General features: G+C 34.7%; 1 protein-coding gene across 4 annotated transcripts in view; it reads left to right on the top strand.

The window, feature by feature from the left end:
- Positions 1-23,888, top strand: part of RBBP8 (RB binding protein 8, endonuclease) — a 127,698-nt gene that overhangs the window by 51,146 nt on the left and 52,664 nt on the right. For all 4 annotated transcript variants that reach the window (XM_074206409.1, XM_074206410.1, XM_074206408.1 and 1 more), the window contains exon 5: positions 23,193-23,305. In XM_074206409.1, coding sequence (XP_074062510.1) covers positions 23,193-23,305 — 113 coding nt within the window. The remainder of the gene's footprint in view (positions 1-23,192; positions 23,306-23,888) is intronic.

The raw sequence follows: 23,888 nt of genomic DNA, 5'->3' as shown, positions 1-23,888 counted from the left end.
TTCAAATCCTGTCTCAGACACTTAAAAATTACCTAGCTGTGTGGCCTTGGGCAAACCACTTAACCCCCATTGCCTTGCCAAAAAAAAAAAACCCTAAAAAATATGTACAGACATCAAAAAGAAATTTCCATATTAGCCACATTAGAAGAAAAAAAGTAGCATTGTCATTTTTAGTATATTGGTTTTGCTATTCAAGAGTAATTTCTATTTCTGCAGTTCTTTAGTTCTGACTTTGTGTGTGTAAAGAGTTTTGTAATTGTGTTCATATAGTTCCTTTGTGTGTCTTGAGAGATTTTGTACTGTCCCTTGTTATTTTAATTGTAATTTCTCTTTTTTTTGCTCTTTCTTCTGGGTTTGACAATATATAGAAACACTGATTTTGTGTGGACGTATTTTGTATACTGCAACTTTGTTGAAGTTGTTAATTATTTGGATTAGTTTTTTAGTTTATTCTTTAGGTTCTTTATGTAGTCATATCATCTGCAAAAAGTGATCATTTTGCTTTTTTCATTTCTTATACTCTTTCAATATCTTTTTCTTGTCTAATTTATATACCTAGCATTACTACTATGATATTGACTAATAATAGTACAGCCTTGTTCTTATTAAAAAGATTCTTGGCTTTCCCCCCATTATAAATAAGGCTTGTTATTGGTTGTAGATGATACTCACTCCATTTATTCCCATAATTTCTAGGGATTTTAGATTGTATTTTGTCAAAACCTTTTTCTGCTTCTGTTATAATAATTATGTGATTTCTGTTGGGTTTTGTTTTTAATGTGGTCAATTATGCTGATGGTTTTCCTAATATTGACCAACTCTTCCTTCTTCATATAAATCAACACTATAATAGTATACAATGTTTTTGTTATATTGTTTTAATCTTCCTGCTAGGATTTCATTAAAATTTTTGCATCAGTCTGCAGTTTAATTACATATTATTCCCTATCCTGGAAATTGTGTTCTAACCAGCTACTTTATATCCCAAGTGCATAATAAACCATTGTCTCTCCCACCAAGTTGCTTTCAAACTCTCTCATGCCCTTTCATTTATCCTCTCTCCATCTCTTAGAAACTGTGTTTCCCCTTCAGACTTAGTTTAAGTTAGTACCTGCTCCTTCAAGAGAACTTCTCAGTTGTCAGCATTACCTCCATCCCAAAATGAATTATTGATCTATATATACTGTTATACCTACAAATAAAACGTATGTTCTTTGAGGACAGAAATGACTTCATTTTTGTCTTTGCATTCTCAGGGACTACTACCTGACCACTTAGTAAATGTTGATTGAGTTCACATGTGAGAACTCTTTCATCTTCAGGGAAGTGGAGGTTATAGTCAATACAGTTTTGAAGGAGAGCAATGGCAGATTCTTCACTGACGTGAGCTTCCCTCCATGTAAAATTCTCATATTTCTTGCTTATTAACAATGCAGATTTTCAAGTCCACCCCCATGAAGCCTTCCTCAACTAATACTAACTTTTTAGATAGCACTTACGGTTTACAAAGAATATACCTCATACTAATTCTCTGAGGTAGATAGTGTAAATGATATTGCCCTCATTTTGCAGATGAGGAAACTGAGGCTTATAGAGTTTAAGTGGCATATCCAGGATCACTAAGGTATCAAGTAAGTGTCAGACCCAAGATTGAACTTGGGGTTCTTCTCACTCTAATGGCCTTTCTTCTATTTCCTGTTGCATTCCCTGTAGTCTATACCAACCTGACTGATGTTTCCTCAGATGTTAAATCATTATTTTTTTAAATTTTATTTGTGCTGTACCAATTCTTCTTGACTGTAATTTCCTTTAGTAGAAGGACTGGAAATTTTGTGATTCTGGCTCTAGCATTTGTCTATAACTGTTTTGTACATAATAGTAGACATTTAAATACTTATTGAATGAATAAGATTAGCTTTAAATAAAGGATTAAAAGTATTAAATTATTATTTAGAAAGAAACATTTTCTCACAAAAGTTCATTCAAACCTGCTGTGGGAGTTACCACTACGTAGCTTGGATGGATAACGCCCAACATGTGCTCCTTTCTCATTTCCCCTTTTAGAATTCCTCATTTCCTTCTAAGCTCACCTCAAGCACCAGTCCTTTGGTGTAGGAACCATTTCATTTCTGTCTTTGTGCCTTAACACACTTTGTTTAGCCATTTTTCAAGCCTATCATACTCTTCTTGACCCTATTTGAGATTTTCTTACCAATTGATATTTTATTTTTCCAATTACATGTTATGAAAGATTTTCAACATTCATTTACATGCATATACGTTTATTTTATATAATTTCTTTTCACCCTTCCTTCTCACCCCCTTCCCCTCAGCAGCAGTCTAGTAAATATTGTACATAACACTTGTGTTTAACATGTTTATAGATTAGTCATTTTCTGTATGAGGAATTAGTATTAAGGGAAAAGAAAGAAAACCATGAGATAGAAAAGAAAAACAAAAGAGACATTTTTAAAAAGTGAATGTAGTGTTCATTCAGATTCTGTAGGTTTTTTAGTTTTGCTTTTTTTTTCTTCCTCAGAATGTGTATAGCATTGTCTTCAGCTGATCTCCTTGGCTAGCTCTCTGAACTGCTGAGAGGTGCCGCATTTATAAAGGTTGTTCAACTCACAGTGTTGTTGTTAGTGTGTACAATGTTCTTTTGGTTCTGCTTCCTTCACTCAGCATCAGATTTTGTAATTCATTCCATGCTTCTCTAGAGTCTGATTATTCTTGGTTTCTTATAGAACAATAGTACTCCATAACATTCATGTATCATAACTTGTTCAACCATTCCCCAGTTGATGGGCATCCCCTCAATTTCCAATTCTTTGCCACTATAAAAAGAGCTACTGTAAATATTTTGGACCATGTGGGACTTTTCCCATTTTTTATAATTTCTTCTGGATATTGGCTAAGAATTGATATTGCTGGCTTCAAAAGGTATGATCAATTTTATTGCTCTTTGGGCATGGTTCCATATTGCTCTTCAGAATGGTTAAATCAGCTCACAACTCCACTAACAGTATATTAATGTTTGGGGTTTCTTTTTTGTTTGTTTTTGTTTCTGTTTTGCAAGTCAGTGGGGTTTTGTGACTTGCCCAAGATCACACAGCCAGGTAATTATTAAGTGTCTGAGTCAGAATTTGAACTCAGGTCCTCCTGACTCCAGGGCCAGTGCTCTATCCCACTGCACCACCTGGCTGCCCCTTGTTTGGGGTTTCTTGTAAAGAAACTGGAGTATTTGCTATTTCCTTCTCCAGGTCATTTTACAGATGAAACTGAGTAAAATAGGGTTAGGTGACTTATTCAGGATCACAGAGCTAGTAAAAGTGTGAGGTTGGATTTGAACCTGGGAAGATGAGTCTTCCTGATTCGGGGCCTGATATGCCATCTGTGTGTCCATACCTAGTTGCCTCTACCGAACACATAATTGGTGCTTAATCAGTATTTGTAAAACGATCAGTTTAATCTGTCTGATCCTCAGACAGTTTTCTAAGATTTCTATTATATTAAAGATGAATTGCATTCTGCCCAAGGGAAAGAATTTCCCCCCTTGACAAAAATCACAACACTTTGTTATATGACAATATAATGGTTGTTAACTTTTAAGTTAATAGGCTAAGCTGTCTTGCTTTTGTTAGAAAAAAAGTATTTTGCACTCAAAAAAAATCTCAAGAGCTTTAGAGTAGTAATTTAATGTTTAGTTAAATTGTACTTTAGTTAACTTATTTAATCCTTTTAGAGTAAGCATAAGTCGTTAAAAGTTTTATGGAGTGTTTAAGAGTATAATAAAATAAGCTTATAAAGGCAATACAATAATGCTGCCAAGGTCTTTAAATGGTTATGTGTAGATTTTTTGCTAATTGTCTAAATATTTATTCTGAAATGTTATTAACTGTTTAAAAAGTTTGCTATTCTTGTGATAATGTCTTACAAGGGTTTAAGCATTAGAAAGAAAATCTCAGATCTTAGTCTTGGCTCTGCTATTGCTGTCTTTATGACCTTGGACAAGTCATTTAACTTCTTAAGTTATAATTAACTTGAAAAGAGAGGTAAGAGATGAATAAAATGAACTCTAAAGGTCAGCTCTAAAATTCTGTGGGATTTACTGAAATCTTTGACTGAAAGGCAAATCGGAATCTTTTTTTCTCTATAATGATAATAATACTGTAACTGTCTATGCTGTTTTGAGGATCACATGAAATAATACTTTGAATGTCTATAAAGTTGTTATCTCATTACCATTGGTATTTCCATCAAGGGACTCCTAGTATTTTACTAAATCCTTATTAAATCTTATCATTTATCTTTACTAAAAGATAAAAATTGAAAATATAGTGCCAATAAGATGTCTAAAGATTAAAAATCTTCAAGATCTATTATGTCATTGAGGATAGCATAGAAATCCACCCATTTATGCCATGGGGAGATGGTTTTTGCAAGTTGTTGTGGTTGGAAAGCATTAATTATTAATGGCCTGATTTCAGCTGATAAGCTTTTCTGAGTTTAGCTAAACTGTCTTTCAATGACAGACATGCAGAAAGTTATAAAGTCTATCTCTAAAGTTTTTCCAACTTGGTAGGTATGCTTTCATTTTCATGCCTATTTCAGTCAACCATTTAGATAGTCCAAATGAACCCCCCCCACACACACAAATACATAATACACACATTGTATGTATATATGTGTGCGTGTGTACACACACACACACAAATACACACCCCACACATCAGATGTATTTTTATTGATCACTGGAAGTTCCTCTTGAAGTTTCATTTTAATTAGGTAAATCCAGAGGAGGTGTTTTGTGTCATACCTGTTTTCTGCTCCCTCCAATGAAGTAGATCAAGTAGTCAAAAGAACTCTCTTGAGTTTAATATGCTTACTAGCTAGGAGCAATTTTATTTCCAAAGAAAAAGCTTCTTGACCCTTGTCCCTAGAATCAAACTTGCATAAAGGAAAAATATTTTTCTTTTCCAAGCAGTGTGATTATTCTCTCCCCTACCCCCTCAACCTACTCCTGTTCTTTTTGTCATGTCCTACTTTCAGGCATCTAGGTGGTAGATAGAGCACCAGGATTGAAGTCTGGAAGACCTGAATTCAAATCCAGTCTTAGACACTTACTAGTTGCATGTCATTTAAACCTGTGTGCCTCAGTTTCCTCACCTGTAAAATAAGCAGGTGAAGAAAATGGCAAAGCTCTCCAGTATCTTTGTCAATAAAACCCCAACAGGTATCATAAAAGATTCAGATACTACAAAAAGATTGAATAACAGCAGCAACTCTCAGGTGGCCACAGTAGGGATGAATAATAGGTAAGAGAATGAGAGTCAAGCTTCACTTGTGTGAACAAGAGTAATCATGTATTTTTGATATCAATTTAGATTTGATTTCCAAGGTCTGAGGTAGAAATATAGTATGTCCTGCTTTAGTGAGAAGGGATTTTTTGGTCCACTTGTTTTGACCAAAAAGACCTTTAATGAAGTCTGTCTCTTTTGGATTTTTCCAATTAATCACATTGTTACAGAAACAAGGAGTTCTACAGGTTTATTTTATGTTTATACATAGCATTTTCATATTCTTTTTAACTTCACTATGCCTTTTGATGAAAGATATTTTAGAAAAAAGTAGAACATAAACTACTCACTTTTTAGAGGAGAATTAACCTGACAACAGAATGTTATTTAATACTCAGAACTATAGCATTTAGTAAAGTTATTGGTGAGTGTCTCAAAAGGCTTCTTTGTCTACTAGTTTACTTCTAGTCGTAGCTTTTATTCACCCAGATTAAATCTATTATTCTTCTTATGGCATAGTTTCTTGGTTTAACAGATTAGTAAAGGAGAGATAATATAATTATATTTACTTTGGAATTTTGAATGTTACAAATAACATAAAGAGTACTCTGAATATTTTATGTAACTAAAAGGTTGAAGCGGTTCATTTAAGGGATAGGAATATACATGTCCTTTATTGTAGCATAAGGCCTGTATTATGTTTTTTTGCTGAAGTGTAATTTTAATTTGGTACCCATATTGAAATGGAGAATCTGTACAGTATAACTAATTTTTTTTCTATACTGTTTTTAAAAAATTGTAAGTTCATACTGATCTGAAAGGCAGAGATGTTACTATTTCCTTACCTCAAGTACTTGGCATGAAAATAATAGCAGACCAAACATTTCTAGTCCATTATATTCTGAGATGGAATTATACGTAATACTTATTTTACTTCCCTATACTCCATAGTCATGTCCTACTTACTCAGTTCCCAGATGGATCTGTGATCCTACCTATTTACAAATTTCCTTTAATAATACAAATCTGAACACTTGGTCACTTAAATATTTCAAATGTAGCCTCAGACACATAATAACTTGTGTGACCTTGGGCAAGTCACTTAACCCCCATTGCTTTAAATAAATAAAAAAATTTAAAAAATATTTCAAATGTATGATTAGGCTAATTTATTTTTTAAATCATAGATTATTATGCAACTTTCACTGTTGTTTCTTAAGATCATTGACTTAGAATTTGAAATGCATTGTAGAGAAAATTTATTCAAATTCAATTCAGTGGACATTAAGTGACTACCAGGTGTAAAGCAGTGTTCTAGACATGAGAGATACTGATGGTCCCTCTTCTCAAGAGCTAGCCCCTCTGCTCAAAAAGCTTGTATTCTATGGTAGGGTAGAATGTGGTGCAAAGCAATTAATGTATATGCGCAAATAAGTATATGCAAGAAAAATTGAGGTAAGAGAAAGCAAAAATACTCACATGGAAGGAAATCATGGAATGTTTCATGGAGAAGAAAACACCTGAATTGTTTTGAAGGAAGATAAGGATTTTGGAAAAGGATGTGAGGAGAGTGCATGCCAGGGGTGCAAATGCACAGTAATTGGGAGATGACCTATTGGATTGTGCAGAACAGCTAGCAGACTAGTTTGCCTATAAGAGTTCATGTAGGAAAGGCATTTAAAATAAGAATGAAAGTGTAATAAGAGCCAAATTTTGAAGAGGTTGTATTTTATCTTATAGATAATTGGTAACTGTTGAAGATTTTTGACTCTGTGGTGACATCAAGATTCATGCTGTAGGAAAGTTATTTTGGCAGCTAGATAGAAGATGAATTGAGAGAGAAATACTAAAAGCAGTGAGACCAAAAAGAAGTTATTCATCAAGGCAAGAAGGTTAAGAAATTGAATTAGGATGATGGCTAGTGTCACTGGAGAGAAAGCAAGAGGTCCAACCAGGTGCTATAGAAATAGAATGATTAGATGGGGGAGTGAGGGAAAGAGAAGAGTCATAGATGACTCCCAAGATTCTGAGGAACTCTGGGAATATCAGTTCCTCCCAGGCCTCTGGCTCTGCTTCTAATCTGATCCACATAACCATTGCCTTGCTACAACTAACATCGGCTGCTACCATTTTTGCCAAAGCAGTGTTTCAACAGAGACAGAGAGAGAGAGGGAGGGAGGGAGGGAGGGAGGAGGGAGGGAGGGAGGGAGAGAGAGAGAGAGAGAGAGAGAGAGAGAGAAAGGGAAAAGAGGCTACATGTAAGAAACAGATTTGAGGTGGGGGAATTAAAACAACAGGCACCATTTATCCCAAGAATTTTATTGGAAAAATATACTCTTGTTTTCTAGAATGAACCAAATGAAAATTAAGCGATATAATAGTGATGGAAAGGCATAGGAGGTTGTAATTTCATTGGTGGAGGTAGTCTTAACATTCATGAAATCATGGTTCCATTAAAGCAATTTCTATTAATTTTTTTTTAGCTTTTATTAATAAGTAATTTTTATCAATAATGTGAGATGAAGCATACATTTAAATTTTGTCTTTTAGATCATTCATTTTGTTATATGGAATTCAAATAGAGGTATTAATAAAATAGTTATTAACATTTTTTGCATTTTTACCGGGAAAGTTCACTGGGACAGTAGAGAACACTGGAGAAAACTGGTGATATTAATTTTATATATATAATATAAACTTTATTTTTAAAATTATTACATAAGATATAATTTAATATAATTTACTTAGAGAAATCTGTATTTTTATTTACCACATTCTAAATCATGAGCAGTGCTTTTTAAAACATACATAAAGATTAAGTTAACTTGAAGATAAATTAGGATACATCTCAGTATCTTAATAGAAAATAGGAGAGTTAATTAGAAAAATTTTAACTATTTTTTAAATTTTAGGAGTATTTTATTTTGGCAACATTTTGTGGGGCATGCTGGTTTCAAATCTGACAATATATTTTAATTCTCTTTGACTCCTAGACTCTTCTAATTTCCTTTATTACCTTGTATATTGCTCCCTGCAAAAGTAACCATATAGTTTTAACATAAATTGACTGATATATCAGCTTTCCCCCTGTAGTGCTATCTGCTGTCAAGATTTTAGCAATCATTTTATTCTCCTTTCTTATTTTTAATATGTTCAAAAAGTTATTCTCTGATATATTTTGTTGTGATTGTTTTGACTTTTAGAATTTAATATTTTTAGTAAGGTAGAGTAATAATTAATATTTACATAGCACATTAAGGCTTCTAAAGGACTTTACACATCAAAACAAACTTGTAGGTTTATAATAACTGTTAGTTCCCATTTTTCAGACTAGGATACAGTTTCAGAGACATTAGATAAATTGCCAAAAGTCTCATACCTAGTATCAAAGGCAGGATTTTTTAAGTTAATATTTTATTTGTTTTTCAATTATATACAATTGTAGTTTCTACCTATAATTTTTGGTAATGTTTGAATTTTACAATTTTCCCTCCACCCTCCCTTCCCTCCCCTGTGCCCCCACAGAAGGCAGTCTGATAATCTTTACATTTTTTTCCATTGAATGAAATTGTATGTGTTGAGAGAGAAATCATATCCTTGAGGAGAAAATAAAATATTAGAGATAGCAAAATTATGTAGTCATGAGACACTTTTTTTAAAAAAAAAACATTGTAGGTAATAGACTTTGGTCTTTGTTTAAACTGTGAAGAACTGTGAAGTTCTTTTTCTGGTTTCAGATGGTATTCTCCATCACTGATACTCTAAAATTGTCCCTGATTATTGCATTGATGAAATGAGCAAGTCCATTAAGGTTGATCATCACCCTCTTGTTGCTGTTAGGGTGTACAATGTTCTTCTGGTTCTGCTCATCTCACTCAGCATCAGTTCATACAAGTTTTTCCAGGCTTCTCTGAAATTCCATCTCTCTTGGTTTCTAATAGAACAATAGTGTTCTATCACATACATACACCAAAATTTGTTCAGTCCTTCCTCAATTGAAGGACATTCACTTGATTTCCAATTTTTTTTTTTTTAGGTTTTTGCAAGGCAAACGGGCTTAAGTAGCTTGCCCAAGGCCACACAGCTAGGTAATTATTAAGTGTCTGAGACTGGATTTGAACCCAGGTATTCCACTCCAGGGCCGGTGCTTTATCCACTATGCCACCTAGCCGCCCTGATTTCCATTTTTTTGCTACCACAAACAGAGCTGCTATGAATATTTTTGTACAAGTGATGTTTTTACCCTATTTCATGATCTCTTCAGGTAGTGTTATTGCTGGATCAAAGTGTATACACTTTTATTGCCCATTGCTCTCCAGAAAGGTTAGATGAGTTCACAGCTCCACCAACAATGTATTTGTATCCCAGATTTCACACTTCTTTTCCAACATTGAACATTGTCCTTTCTGGTCATATTGGCCAATCTGATAGTTGTGAGATGGTACCTCAGAGCTGCTTTAATTTGCATTTCTCTAATGAGTAATGATTTAGAGCAGTTTTTCATATGACTGGATGGTTTTGATTTCCTCATCTGTAAATTGCCTCAAAGTCAGGATTTTGAACCCTCACATCATCCATTCTTTATATTATATCATACTTGCCTAACTAGAAATCACATTATCTTTTCTAAGATATTCACTCCTCCCCACCCCCAAAAAATTAAGCAAAGAACAAGTAACCAATTGCTTACTGTTTGCCAAGGATTTGTGCTAAGCTCTTGAGATATAGAGAAAAAGCAGGGACAGCTAGGTGGTGTAGTGGATAGAGCAGCAGCCCTGGAATCAAGGGGACTTGCAGACACTTAGTAATTACTTACCTTTATGACCCTGGGCAAGTCACTTAACCCCATTGCCTTAAATAAATAAAAGATTTAAAAAAAATAAGAAAAAGCAAAAATAGGCCCACCTTAAATTGTCTCCTGAAATTAGTTTAAATTCCATTGAATTCTTGGTTTAATTAAGGAAGTGACATGGTCAGATTTGCTAGGAAAACCTATTCAGCTGTGTAGAGAATGGATTGGACAGAGAAATTTAATGGAAAGGAGACCAGTCATGCTAATTCTGACTCCTTGGCACTTGAATTTTTTTCTGGCTGCTTGTTAGTACTCTTGACCTATAAGCCCTGGATTTTGGCTATAGTATTCATGGCAATTTTTTTTTCAGGTGATAATTAGTGAATTCTTTCCTTTCTATTTTGTCTTCTGGTCCTAAGAAGAAATAAGCAGTTTTCTGTAGCGATTTTTAGAAATAGGATGTTTATGTTCATTTGTTTTTCATGACTTTGAGAAGTCCAATGATTCTTAAATTCTCTGACCTTAATCTGTTTTATTTTGCTTTTTCAGTCAGTTGTTTTTTCTGTGAGCTACCTCACATTCTATTTTTTCAATCATTTCAATTTGTTTTTAATATTTCCTGATGTTTTGGGAAGTCTTTAGCTTCTGTTTTGTCCATTCTGATTTTCAGTAAATTGTTTTCTTGGGTAAAGTTTTGTACTTATTATTCCAGGATGCTGATTCCATAGCTCTTAACTGGTTTTATTTGATCTTTAAACCCTTGTTTTAATCTCTTCTAGGAATTATAGTTGGATTTATATCCAAGTTACATTTTTCTTTAAGGCTTTACTTGCAAATGTTTTTAAGTCATTCTCTCCTTTAATGTTTACAACTTCAGTTTCTCTATCACAATAATACCTATTTATAGTGGAATTCCGTTTCTGTTGTTAATATTGTATTCCATTTTCCCAGACGTTTACTTGACTTTGGTCTTGATTGTAGGACTGGGTTCTGCAGATTTCTTGGTGTAATATCTGGGCTAAGCATCTGTCCTAATGCTTCCAGCTACTGTTTTCACAGTTCAACCCAGAGACTAGTGAGCTTTTCAGGTTCATGTGATCTAGCATGAAGTCTGCTATTGACCTTCTTCTCTAAGCTCCTTCAGGTTCCTCTTCAGGATTCACAGGTTTGTCTCTTTTGGAATTTTCAGTAGACTATTTCTGGACTCTGCCTCAGGAAAGCACTGTAGATTCAGAGTAACTAAGCTGCAAGTTCCCTTTGGATCTATAGTTCCTGCCCTGGTTGTTCCATTGGACACTAAATCTAGGCTGGGGTCTAGAGTTTAGTCCCAGCTTTACTCTTAGGATCAGAAGCACATGGCTACTATTTGCTTATGAACTTGGTCCTCACTCAACTAGAGCCTATGACTATGACTATTCCTCTCTACTACCCCTAGATAAAGGTCTCCTATTCAGTGTTTCCTAGATCTGTGTGTCCCAGAAACCAGGTAGTGAACAATACAGCTATCAGGTGGCATCCTGTACTGTTCAGGGATCCTTCTTCCCCTACCCTCCACCCCCTTCTTTCAGAGTTCCTAAATGTGTTTTGTGTGCTGCAGGCTTCTGGCTATATCCCATTCCCAGTGTCTGCAGATATTGCCTGCTCCCTGAACCACTCATGACTCACTATGACTTTTTCTTGAATTTCTTGTTCAAAATTTAGTCTGGCACATTTTCTGGATTTTTGTGGAGGAAGTATGGTGGGGAGGGTTGGGCTGTATACCTTGACCTACTACTGCTGCTCAGTTATCAGTTCTGTTTCCTGAAAATCATTTGGGAGAAAAAGAGCACTTAGATTGCAGTGTTGGCTATGAAAATAATGAGAAGAGGATAGATAAGTAATTTTGCAACACATTCCACATATGGAATGTGATTCAAACATAGAACCTAGTGGTGAGAGGTGATATATTTGGACTTGAATGCCAGCAGTTTAATCTATATCCTTGGCATCCGCATGGGAGATTAATTAAAGGCAGTACGATAGAAGGCCACAATTGACTGGGAAAAAGAGGTAGAATGCTAATAATTAACATTTTTAAGATACCTAATTTCTTTCATAGTTCATATGGCTCCTAGTGAAATTCAGTTCAACAGATAGTTATTAAGCACCCACTATATATAAGTCACTGTACTAATATAAAAATGAAGCAATTTCTGTTGCACGGAAGTTATTCTTTGGGGAGTTATTCTTTGTGGAGAGGCTAGTATTCAAAATTAAACACAAAATACAAAAGCAAATATAACAAAATAATTTTAAAATGCAGTCAGTACTAATCAATTGGTGAGTAACAGGAAGGGCCTAGAGTAGAAGATGGTACCTGAGATATGGTTTGAAGAAAGTGAAATATTCAAAAAAGCAGAACTAAGGCTAGAAGGGTATTGCAGACAGAGGGCATTCCTGATACAGATGCACCAAAGTAGGGAAAGGGAGTGTCCCTTATAGGAAATAATCTCATAATCTATCATTACCTTTGTATATGAAGTGATTCAAAAGATACTTTCTTGCAACTCCCTCACAAATATGGGAACCATTTGATTCTGTTCAGGTGTACTGATAATGGATTTAAGGAAAGGTAAAACCATAATGACTTTAAACTGAAATGTCCCATGTTTCATTCAGGTTGTCCCAAGGGTCTTACTGCATTTTTTTTAAGAGATAAATTTTTTTATTTAATATTTATTCTCATTTTGTACAAATAATGTTTTTTTACATTAATAAAATGTTCTTTTTTAAGAGTAAATGAAATACCCCCTTCCTCCATAAATATAGACTTTCTTGAGTGATAAGTAAAGGGGTGAGAAAAAAAAATTAAAATAAAAAAAATAGTAATAATTGTAGGTATGGCCAGGTGGCGCAATGGACGGAGCACCAGCCCTGGAGCTATGAGCACCTGAGCCCACGTTCAGCCCCGTACACTCAACAGTCATCCAGCCATGTGACATGCAAGCCACCCCAACCCCACTGCCCTGCAAAAACCAAAAAAGAAAAAAGAAAAAAAAGACTCAAAATAAAATAAAATAGTAATAATAGTAGGGGTGGCTGGGTGGCGGACAGAGCATTGGCCCTTGAGCCAGGAGCACCTGGGTCCAAATCCGGCCTCAGACACCCAACGATCACCTTGCTATGTGACTCCAGGCAGGCCACCTAGCCCCATTTGCCTTGCACCCCCCCCCAAATAATAATAATAATAATAATAATAAAAAATGTGCTTGAGTCTTTGTTCCAACACCACCAACTCTGTTGCGGGTGGATCACATTCTTTATGATAAGTCCATGGCAAAAGTTACTTCCATATTTTTCCACTGTTGTCATTGCTGATCGCAACTCCCTCCTTTCGTATTTCTCCACTACCATGTACTATATTTTCTCTCTCCTTTCACTTTGACTCTGCTGTAGGGTAGCTGAGTTGTGCAGCAGACAGATCCCTGGTCCTGGGGCCAAGAAGCCCTGAGCCCCCATACCACCCCTTAGGCCCAGCATCCACCCTATGGGCCCAGACAGGCCTTCCAATCCCAGCCCCTTGCAAGAAGTAAAAAAGAAAATGTGTTATATCTGACCACTCTCCCCCCATGGTCTATCCTCACTTCCATCACTCACATCATCCCCCTTCCCCCTGTCCCCCCCCATCTTACTCCAGATGTCTATACCCCATTGAGTATATATATGCTGTTTCCTCTCCTAGCCACCTCTGATGAGAGTGAAGATTCCCTCATTCCCCATTGCCTTCCTCCCTTCCATATCATTGCAATAGCTCATTGTAATAAAGAAAAATCTTATTATATGAAATATCTTGCCCTATTCCCACTCTCCTTTTTCTTTCTCCCATTGCATTTCCCTTTTTTCTATTGACTCCATTTTTTTACACCATATTTTATCTTCAAATTCAGCTTTCTCCTGTGCTTCAACTATAAAAGCTCCCTCTACCTGCTCTATTAACTGAGAAGGTTCATATGAGTATTATCAATGTCATTTTTCTATGCAGGAATACATGCAGTTCATCATCATTAAGTCCCTCATATTTCCCCTTCCCCTATCTGAAGATCAAACCTTCTGTTCAGCTCTGGCCATTCCAAAAGGAACATTTGAAATTCCCCTGGTTCATTGAAAGTCCATCTTTTTCCCTGGAAGAGGACATTCAGTTTTGCTGGGTAGTTGATTCTTGGCTGCATTCTAAGCTCTTTTGCCTTTCAGTATATTATACTCCAAGCCCTATGAGCTTCCAGTGTAGTTGCTGCTAAGTCCTGTGTGATCCTGACTGCAGCTCCACGATATTTGAACTGTGTCCTTCTGGCTGCTTGTAATATTTTCTCTTTGACTTGGGAGTTCTGGAACTTGGCTATAATATTCCTAGGGGTTCATATTTTGGGATCTCTTTCTCTGGAGGATCGGTGGATTCTCTCCATTTCTATTTTGCCCTCTGCTTCTAGAATATCAGGGCAATTTTCCTGTAGTAATTCTTTGAAAATGATGTCAAGGCTCTTTTCCTGATCATGACTTTCAGGTATTCCAGTAATTTTTAAATTATCTTTCATAAGTCTGATTTCTATATCAGTTGTTTTTTCAATGAGATATTTCACATTTTCTTCTAATTTTTCATTTTTTTGGTTTTGAACTATTGATTCCTGATTTCTGGTAAATTCATCAATCTCCCTGAATTCTATTCTTTGTCTGAAGGATCTGTTCTCCTCAGAGAGTTTTCTTATCTCTTTTTCCAATCTGGCCAATTTTGCTTTTTAAAACATTCTTCTCCTCAATGACTTTTTGAACTGTTTTATCCATTTGACTTAAGCTGGTTTTTAGCATGCTATTTTCTTCAGCATTTTTTTTGGATTTCCTTGACTAGGCTGCTGACTTCATTTTCATGTTTTTCCTGCATCTCTCTCTTTTCTTTTCCCAGTTTTTCCTTCTTACTCCCTCATTTGATTTTCAAAGTCTTTTTTGAGCTCTGTCATAGCCTGAGCCCAATTTCTGTTTTTCTTGGAGTCTTTATATGCAGGAGGTTGTGCTTCCTCATCTTCAGACTGAGTATTTTGATCCTTCTTGGGCTCATATGCAAAATATTTCTCAATGGTGTTCCTCTTTTTTTCTCTGCTTGCTCATTTCCCCAGCCTAAGCCTGTTTTGGGGGTGCTTCCTGAGCTTTTGGGACACTCCCACAAGGGTCTCAGTGTGTGAAGCTCTGTCCTCTCTCCTGGTCTGTGAATGACCATATTCGCCTCTCTCTGCCATGGGGCTGTGGTGGTGGGGGCCCTGCTGTTCTATGGCAGGACCTAAACTGTGATCAGGATCTGAATGTAGTCAGAACCCCAGAGTCCTGTTCCAGGGACAGGGCTTGGTAGTCTCCGTTTTGTTGCATTTTAAAGTTAAAAATTTAAAACTTCATTAAGATCCTTGGGAAATCCTTTATTATTTGTTCATGACTTTCATTGAATTAGTGGCCTATTTTAAAATACCGAAATGTTTTCTGTGTTTTTTACATGCATTAGTGTTTCTATTATACTTGGTTCTATTTATATATTTAATACATAAATAAGCCATGAGTATAGAATGGAGTTAGAGTCTTCTAGTGCCTCAATAATGGCATTGTAAATACTACATTGCCTTTAGGCAGTTTGTTCAATTCTTAATAAACTGATGATAACAAAATTTGCATTGGAGTGAGAATTTTTTCAAAGATTTCTCTTATTTGTCAGACTTTGTCCAAGATTAGTTATGAGAAGTTTCCTTTGGATTTTGAGGGAATTTTTAAAGAGTAGCTGGAAAATTGTAATAATATAATTTTAGTAATGAAGGAGACTAATAATCTATTCAAAAATCTGTTATTTTACAAACAAGGAAATCGAAATAAATGAATGACTGTCTTAGACTAGAACTTAGGTTCAGTACCACATATTCACACCACATTTGTTCAGAGAGAGGCTGCATGGTTTTATAGAGTGGAGTAATTATCAGTACTTGGCAACATTAGTAGATCTTACTGGTTATAGGTAAGGGCTTTATGATCCTTTTTAAAAGTTAGTAATAATATCCTAAGCTCCAATTATATATCAGTTTTTGTAGACCAATACAGGATAGTTGTAAGAAATAACATAAGTACCAGTACTACATTAAGTGAAATGAGCTCACAATGAGGAGTTACTAAAACCTGAAAAGGGAAATGTTGAAGAACATAACAAGGGTCACTGGAAATCTTCACAACAGAAATCCATAAATTCTGGCTAATCATGAAAGCTTGACAATATCATTTTGAGACTAGTGTCTCACATGATTTTTTTAAAAAGAAGATAGGTTTACTTAGACTAAGATTTTGAAATGTCCTTTTTGAATTTTATAGTACAGGCCCACCTGTCAGACTAACTATGACAAGAGTAATTTTTGAAGCGTTGGTCTTTCATAACCATTATTTTTTTATTTTCTTTATTTTAGAAAGATTTTATTTTGAGTTTTACAATTTTTCCCCCATTCTTGCTTCCCTCCCCCTAGCTCCCCCATAGAAGGCATTCTATTAGTCTTTACATTGTTTCCATGGTATACATTGATTTCAGTTGAATGTGATGTGGCCGAAATCATATCCTTAGGGAAGAAAAATAAAGTATGAGATAGCAAGATTACATAATAAGATAACTTTTTTTTTCTAATTTGAAGGTAATATTCTTTGGTCTTTATTCAAACTCCACAATTCTTTCTCTGGATACAGATGATATTCTCTATTGCAGATAGCCCAAAATTGGAACCTGGTTGTTGCACTGATGTAATGACCAAGTCCATCAAGATTGATCATCACCTGCATGTTGCTGTTAGGGTGTACAATGTTTTTCTGGTTCTGCTCATCTCACTCAGCCTCAGTTCATGCAAATCCTTCCAGGCTTCCCTGAATTCCCATCCCTCCTGGTTTCTAATAGAGTAATAGTGTTCCATGACATACATATACCACAGTTTGTTACGCCATTCCCTAATTCAAGGACATTCACTCATTATCCAATTCTTTGCCACCACAAACAAGGCTGCTATGAATATTTTTGTACAGGTGATGTTTTTACCCTTTTTCATAATCTCTTCAGGGTATTACTAGATCAAAGGGTATGCACATTTTTGTTGCCCTTTGGGCATAATCCCAAATTGCTCTCCAGAAAGGTTGGATGAGTTCACAGCTCCAAACTAGCAATGTATTAGTGTCCCAGATTTCCCACATCCCTTCCAACATTGATCATTGTCCTTTCTGACCAGTCTGAGAAGTGTGAGGTGGTATCTCAGAGATGCTTTAATTTGCATTTCTCTAATAAGTAATAATTTGGAGCAATTTTTTATATGACTATGGATTCCTTTGATTTCCTCAGCTGTAAATTGCCTTTGCATGTCCTTTGACCATTTGTCAATTGGGGAATGGCTTTTTTTTTTAAATTTGACTCCATTCTCTGTATGTTTTAGAAACGAGTTCTTTGTCAAAAATACTAATTGCAAAAATTGTTTGCCAATTTGCTACATTTCTTTTGATCTTGGTTTGCAGTAGTTTTGTCTGTGCAAAAGCTTCTAATTTAATGTAATCAAAATTATCATTTGTTTTTAATAATGCATAACCATTGTTAATATATATATATCCAAAATACCCATCAGGGCAGGAATGGCATGAAGACTTTTAAAGACCTGAGGAAAAGCTTTGGAAGACTAAATCATTATCTACTTGATATTTGAAAAACTTGAATGCCATTTCATACAATTAAAAGTATCCCAAAAAGCTATAGAACCTGGGAAGGGAGTTGCAGAAATCTTGAATAAGATGGTTTCAGAAAAACCTAAGAAATCTTATATGAATTTATGCAAAATAAAGTGAACAGAACCAGGAGAACCTTGAATATAGTAATAACAACATTTTATCAATGATCTATGAAAGACAGCTACTCTGATCAAGACAATCCAGTCAATTCCAAAGGACTCATGATGAAAAATGCTGTCCACCTCTAGAGAAAGAACTTATAGTGAGTGCATATTGAAGTATACTTTTTTCATTTTTTTGTGTGTCTATGTGTGCATGGACACATGCACTTTTCCATCTTGGCTAATTTGGAAATTAGTTTTGCATAAAACTTCATATGTATAATTAAGAAGAGGAGATAATTTGGAACTAAAAAATTTTAAAAATAATGCTAAAAAATTTTTAAAGGTAACTGGGAAAAATTTCATGAAATAAAAAGAATGACAACTTACTTTGTCACTTACCCCAACTCCATAGCATTTCTGCCTTTATAACTTCACTTCTATATGTCCCCCTCTCTCTATTTACACAACTTCTTACCCTAGTTCAGATCTTCATTGTCTCTTGCATGAACTGTTGCAGTGGCTTTCTAATTATTCTTCCTGCTTCTGACATTCCTTCTCTAATCCATTCTCCATTCAACTACCTAAATGATTTTCCTAAAAAATTGGTTGTCAGGATCATTGGTTTTCTATGTTTGATAGAAAGCTTTTAATGACCTGGTCTTTTTTCTGCATTTCCCATCATCATATATTCCCTTCCATACACTTTTTAATCCAACTACACTGGCTATCTCTCATCTCTTTCACTTTACTCTGGCTATCCTCTGGTCTGAAATGCTATTTTTCACTTCCACTTCAAAGTTTCCATGTCTTTTAAGATTTCAGCTCAAACCCCACCACTCAGTTATCCTTTCCCAGTCTCCTGTGCTACCTTTTCTTTCATCTTCAATCATCTTGTATATAATTAGATGTTTACAAGTTGTCTCCCCTACTAGAATGTGAATTTTTTGAGGGCAGAGACCCTTTTTCAACAGTCTTTGTAACCCCCCCCCCCAGAACTTATCATGAAATATTATAAGTAGTTTGGTAAATGCTTTTTGAATAACTTACTTCCAAAAAACAAGTGACCCCTAAATATAGGTCAGTTTTATGTTCATGTACTTTATTATTTTTTTCTTTGTTTTTTTGCATGACAGTGGGATTCAGTGCCTTGCCCAGGTTCTCAACTAGATAATTATTAAGTGTCTCAGGCTGAATTTGAACTCAGGTCCTCCTGACTCCAGGGCTAGTGTTTTATGTACACTGTGCCACCTAGCTGCCCCTGTTCATATACTTTATACCAAGAATTCACATTCCCCCTATCTTGCCAAATCTGTATCATACAGAAAAATAATATATAGACAAGAAAATAAAGGATGCATAGAAAAATCCTGGAAAAAACAACTTATCAATTCAGCAATTATTGAACAAACCAACCAAAAGTAGTGTCTTTATGATTTTTTTATAGTACATGTTTTGATGATATCAAAACTGCTGACTTCATGGCTTTTGCTAAAATATATGAAATAGTTCATAGGTTCTTTTTTATTTTTATTTTTATTTTTATTTTTTTGTGAGGCAATGGAATTGACTTGCCCATGGTCACATAGTGAAGTAAATATTAAGTGTTTAAGGCCAGACTTGAACTCAGGTCTTCCAGATGCCAGGGCTGGTACCCTATCCACTGTACCACCCAGCTGCCCCTTCATAGGTTCTTAACCTGAGTTTAATAAATTTTTTAAAATATTTTGATAACTTTTAATATAATTGTTTTCCTTTTTAATCCTATATATTTTATGTATTTAAAACTTTGTAGAAGAGATTCATAGTCTTCATTAGACTTTCAAAGGATCTGTGACATACAGAATTTAAGAATCTCTGTAATAAATTCAAGTTGTAGTAAAATTTTTAGGAAGTCCACATAGAAAACAATTCTTTATTTAAAATAGCGATATAGTGATGTTAAGAAAAATTAATATAATGCCTAGAATTTCTTAGACAAAATTTAAACCCATTTTGCTTTTGTTCATTTGTTCATCTTTCTCCAACCTTTTGTGACCCCATACACCACAACACTCCAATATCTTGCTTGAGATTTTCTTGGCAAAGATACTCAAGCAGTTTGCCATTTCCTTCTTCAGTAGATTTAAGTAAATAAATATTAAGTGCCTTGCCTAGGGTCATAGAGCTAGTGTCTGTGATTGGATTTGAATTTAGGTCTTCCTGACTCTAGACCCAGCAGTCTATTCATTGAGCCATCTAGTGGCTTCTGGTTTTACCTTGCATTAAACCCATTATCCTGTATTCTAAATTGACCTGAATGACCCCTAGGCTTTCAAGGAAGTTGTACCAAACCATCTTATTAATCACTATATACACTATGTGTGTGTGTGTGTGTGTGTGTGTGTGTATGTATGTATGTATGTAACAGGTCATGTTACATGATTACGCTGAAGAAAATATTAAACAGATCATTCATCTCACAGAATCTTTCTCCCATAGCATAATAAAAATTGCTATTTGGAACTGAAGGCTAACATTTTTTAATGTAGTCCAAGGAAAAAGAAACTGAAGGCTGCTAGCATGAACCATACTGAGGAAGGCAATCTTTACAAATTCCTTGGTCTTCTTAAGGCAAGACACACTGAGTATAAATGTATTAAAGAGAAAGTTATAATTTTATTTGTCATGAAACTTAACTACCATCATTAAATCAAAACTCAAAAGGAAATAGAGATTTAAAGCAATTAACAGTCTTAGCACACTTTTGGAATCTTAAAATGGAAAATGAAATTTTGAAAGTATTCTCACAAAAACCATTCAAATATTAATGAGCATAATTCCTTATAAACATAATCCAATATAAGATGATATAGTATTGAAGTTTGTTGGTAAATTGGTAATGATGTTATTTAACTATTGACTTTTCAGGTACAGCTAAGATAGAAAGATGAATACTTTATCAGAGGAAAAAAGTAAGAGGATTCAGTCAGTCCTACTCTGTTCTCTGTGCTAGGTACAGGAAATTTAAAAACAACTGTAATTTAATTTCCAAGGGGAAAAGCAACATTTGCACAAATAACTGCTTAAATAATAAACTCAAAATTTGTTTTACTTGGGAAAGCAAATGCTTTGTATAGAGGTTAATAAGGTGGCACAGTGGATAGAACACTGGCTTTTGAGTCAGAAGGATGAGGATTTGAATACAGCCTCAGATACTTGACACTAGTTAACCTTGGGCAAGTCACTCAATCCCGATTGCATCACATCTAAGACCATCTTCAGTCGTCCTGATTCATATCTGGTCACTGGATCCAGATGGTTCTAGAGAAGAAAGTGAGGCTGGTGACTTAGCTCAGCACCCCCTCACTAAAATACAATTCATGTGCTTGTTATGGTATCACTTCCTCTGATGTCATGATCTTCTTCAAGAATGTAGAACAACATCATAATGTATAGTGGTTAGTATTTGAATTGAATCTTAACACAGATAAAGGCCCATTGTAAAGACCAGAAAGCAGGTTCCAATTAATACAAATAATGATTCCTCAGAGGTGATTGCATTGCATCTTTCCAGTGGGAACCAATTATTTTATATAGTTATCACTTCAAATAGTATAAATTGAAATCCATGAATGTATGTGACCACTCCAAGAGATTCACTGTTTGCAGTAATCTGAACCTAGCTGTACCATAAACAAGGAGACTAGAAAAGCAATTGGGATCAGATCAAGGAGAACTTTAACTTCTAAATCAAATTTTTATATTTGATTTTAGAAGCTACAGAAACCAATGAGTTTTACATTGTAGGGGAGTCTGGAGTCAGATCTGTGCGAAACAAAGTAACACTGGCATTGGTATGTAGGAGGGATTGGAATGGAAAGAAATTTAGGGTAAGAGTCTGATTAGGAATGCCATTGTGAAAGGTGATGCACCTGAATTTGGTGTATTTTATGTGAGTTGTGAGAAGGGTATGGATCTAAGACTTGAAAGATTGATTATCAGAGTACAAAAAAGTGTTTAGAACTTTTGAAAATATTTTTGTAACTTCAGCAGTTAATAAATGCTAACAGTAGGTGCCTGCTTCTATATTTGTTCAATATAGCCAGATATGGTTTTCTCCAGATGGAGTTTATGAAGTGGCTAAGATCTAAAAATGAAATCATAAACCATTGTTATGGATAATATTTACATGAATACCTACTCTACAGCTAAACTTAATTTTATATGTTGTCTCTCAATTTGAATTGGAACTTCTTGAGTGTATCCCCTGCACTTATCATAGCTTTTGGTCCAAGAACATGGAACCACTTAATAAATGCTTATTCATTCATTCAGCAAAGAAGTATCATGCAAATGACCAGTCTGTTTATAGAAAAAGAGGAATTTATATGTGGCCACTGGAATTAATAAAGATAAATCTAGGAGCCCAGACTTAGTGACCAATGCAGAATGTGTGGACCAGAACCTAGCTGCTTTTCTGTGACTTAATAATGGCATAGACTTAGTCTTATTCCTCGTGATAGAGATTTATTTAATGCTAAAGGTAGCAAGTTTGGTTTTTAGGCAGCTGATCCTTGGTGATATGAGATACTAAAAACATAAGGGTAAAACTTCTCTTTAAATTCTTAAAATTTAATATTATATATTGTCATCTTGCTTTAATATTGGATTTGGAATTTGCCATGGAAAAACTCACCAGAGGGGAAAATAAGATGCTTTTTTTCCCCCCACATATAAAACCTCTTGGGTAAAATCTAAAATGGACCAAAAGTCAAAAAAACCCAAATTTTTTTCAGAGCAAAAGTCATTTAAAATTTAAAGTTCTAACATATGTAGAAGATTGTCCAAAGATTTTTTTTTTAGTTAATGTTGTTCTAGACTTGTGATTTCATCAATGTGCAAACTATGTACAAACTATTTCCTCCATAGAAACTCAGCTAATCTGTAAATCTGTAACTTAGAACCTTGGAGCATTACAGGTCATTGAGAGATTAAATGACTTAACCATGTTAACAACTGTTAATATGAGTCAGAGGCAAGGTTTTTAGTGATGTTGGTTTTTGAAATATGAAACTATTATAATACTACTATACTAAAATATTAAAACTACTAAATATTTTCAATTTATCTTAACTTTATATTTAACTCATTTGTAAATACTTAAAACTTTATTTAACTTATTTGTGAATACTTAAAGCTTAGAGGTGAAAACTTAAAAGTTTAATTGCAAGTGTTTTTACAATGAGAAGTTTTATTTCTGTTCCATAGGTTAAGAGCAGGGTTATGTGACCGTTGTGCAGTGACTGAAGAACACATGAGGAAAAAACAACAGGAGTTTGAAAATATCCGGCAACAAAATCTTAAACTTATCACTGAACTTAGTGAGTTTTTCTTTGTTTAAAATTTCAATATCCAATATGAAATGATACAGTATTAAAGTTTGTTGGTAAATTGGTAATGATGTTATTTAACTATTGCCTTTTTAAATACACTTTTTAGACTGCAGATATATATTTGGCGGAAGAAGGAAGAAATCCTTTACATAGAAAGAGAGATAGAGATATTTGGGAGGATGGGATGCAACTTTCCTTTCCTCTCTATTCCAAGTATCCATTTAAATTCCCTAATTCTTCTAAGTACATTGTAGTTGTTTCATACAAACTAAATGAAGTATAGAGATGAAGAGTTATTGGATTATCTGACTGCTCTCAACGTTCTTAACCCTTCTCTCTTTTTTTTAATTTTAGAAAGGTTTTATTTATTTTGAGTTTTACAATCCCCCCATCTTTCTTCCCTCCTCCCACCCCCCATAGAAGGCAGTTTGCTAGTCTTAACATCATTCCCATAGCATGCATTGATCTAAGTTGAATGTGTGAGAGAGAAATCATATCCTTAAGGAAGAAATACATAGTATGAGATAAAGCAGAATTACATAATAAAACAACATTTTTTTTAAAAAATTAA

The sequence above is a fragment of the Macrotis lagotis genome, chromosome X, assembly GCF_037893015.1.
Source record: "Macrotis lagotis isolate mMagLag1 chromosome X, bilby.v1.9.chrom.fasta, whole genome shotgun sequence".
Classification (NCBI taxonomy): Eukaryota; Metazoa; Chordata; class Mammalia; order Peramelemorphia; family Peramelidae; genus Macrotis; species Macrotis lagotis.
Note: the sequence above shows the minus strand (reverse complement) of the source record. Positions and strands in the feature narration are given on the sequence as shown.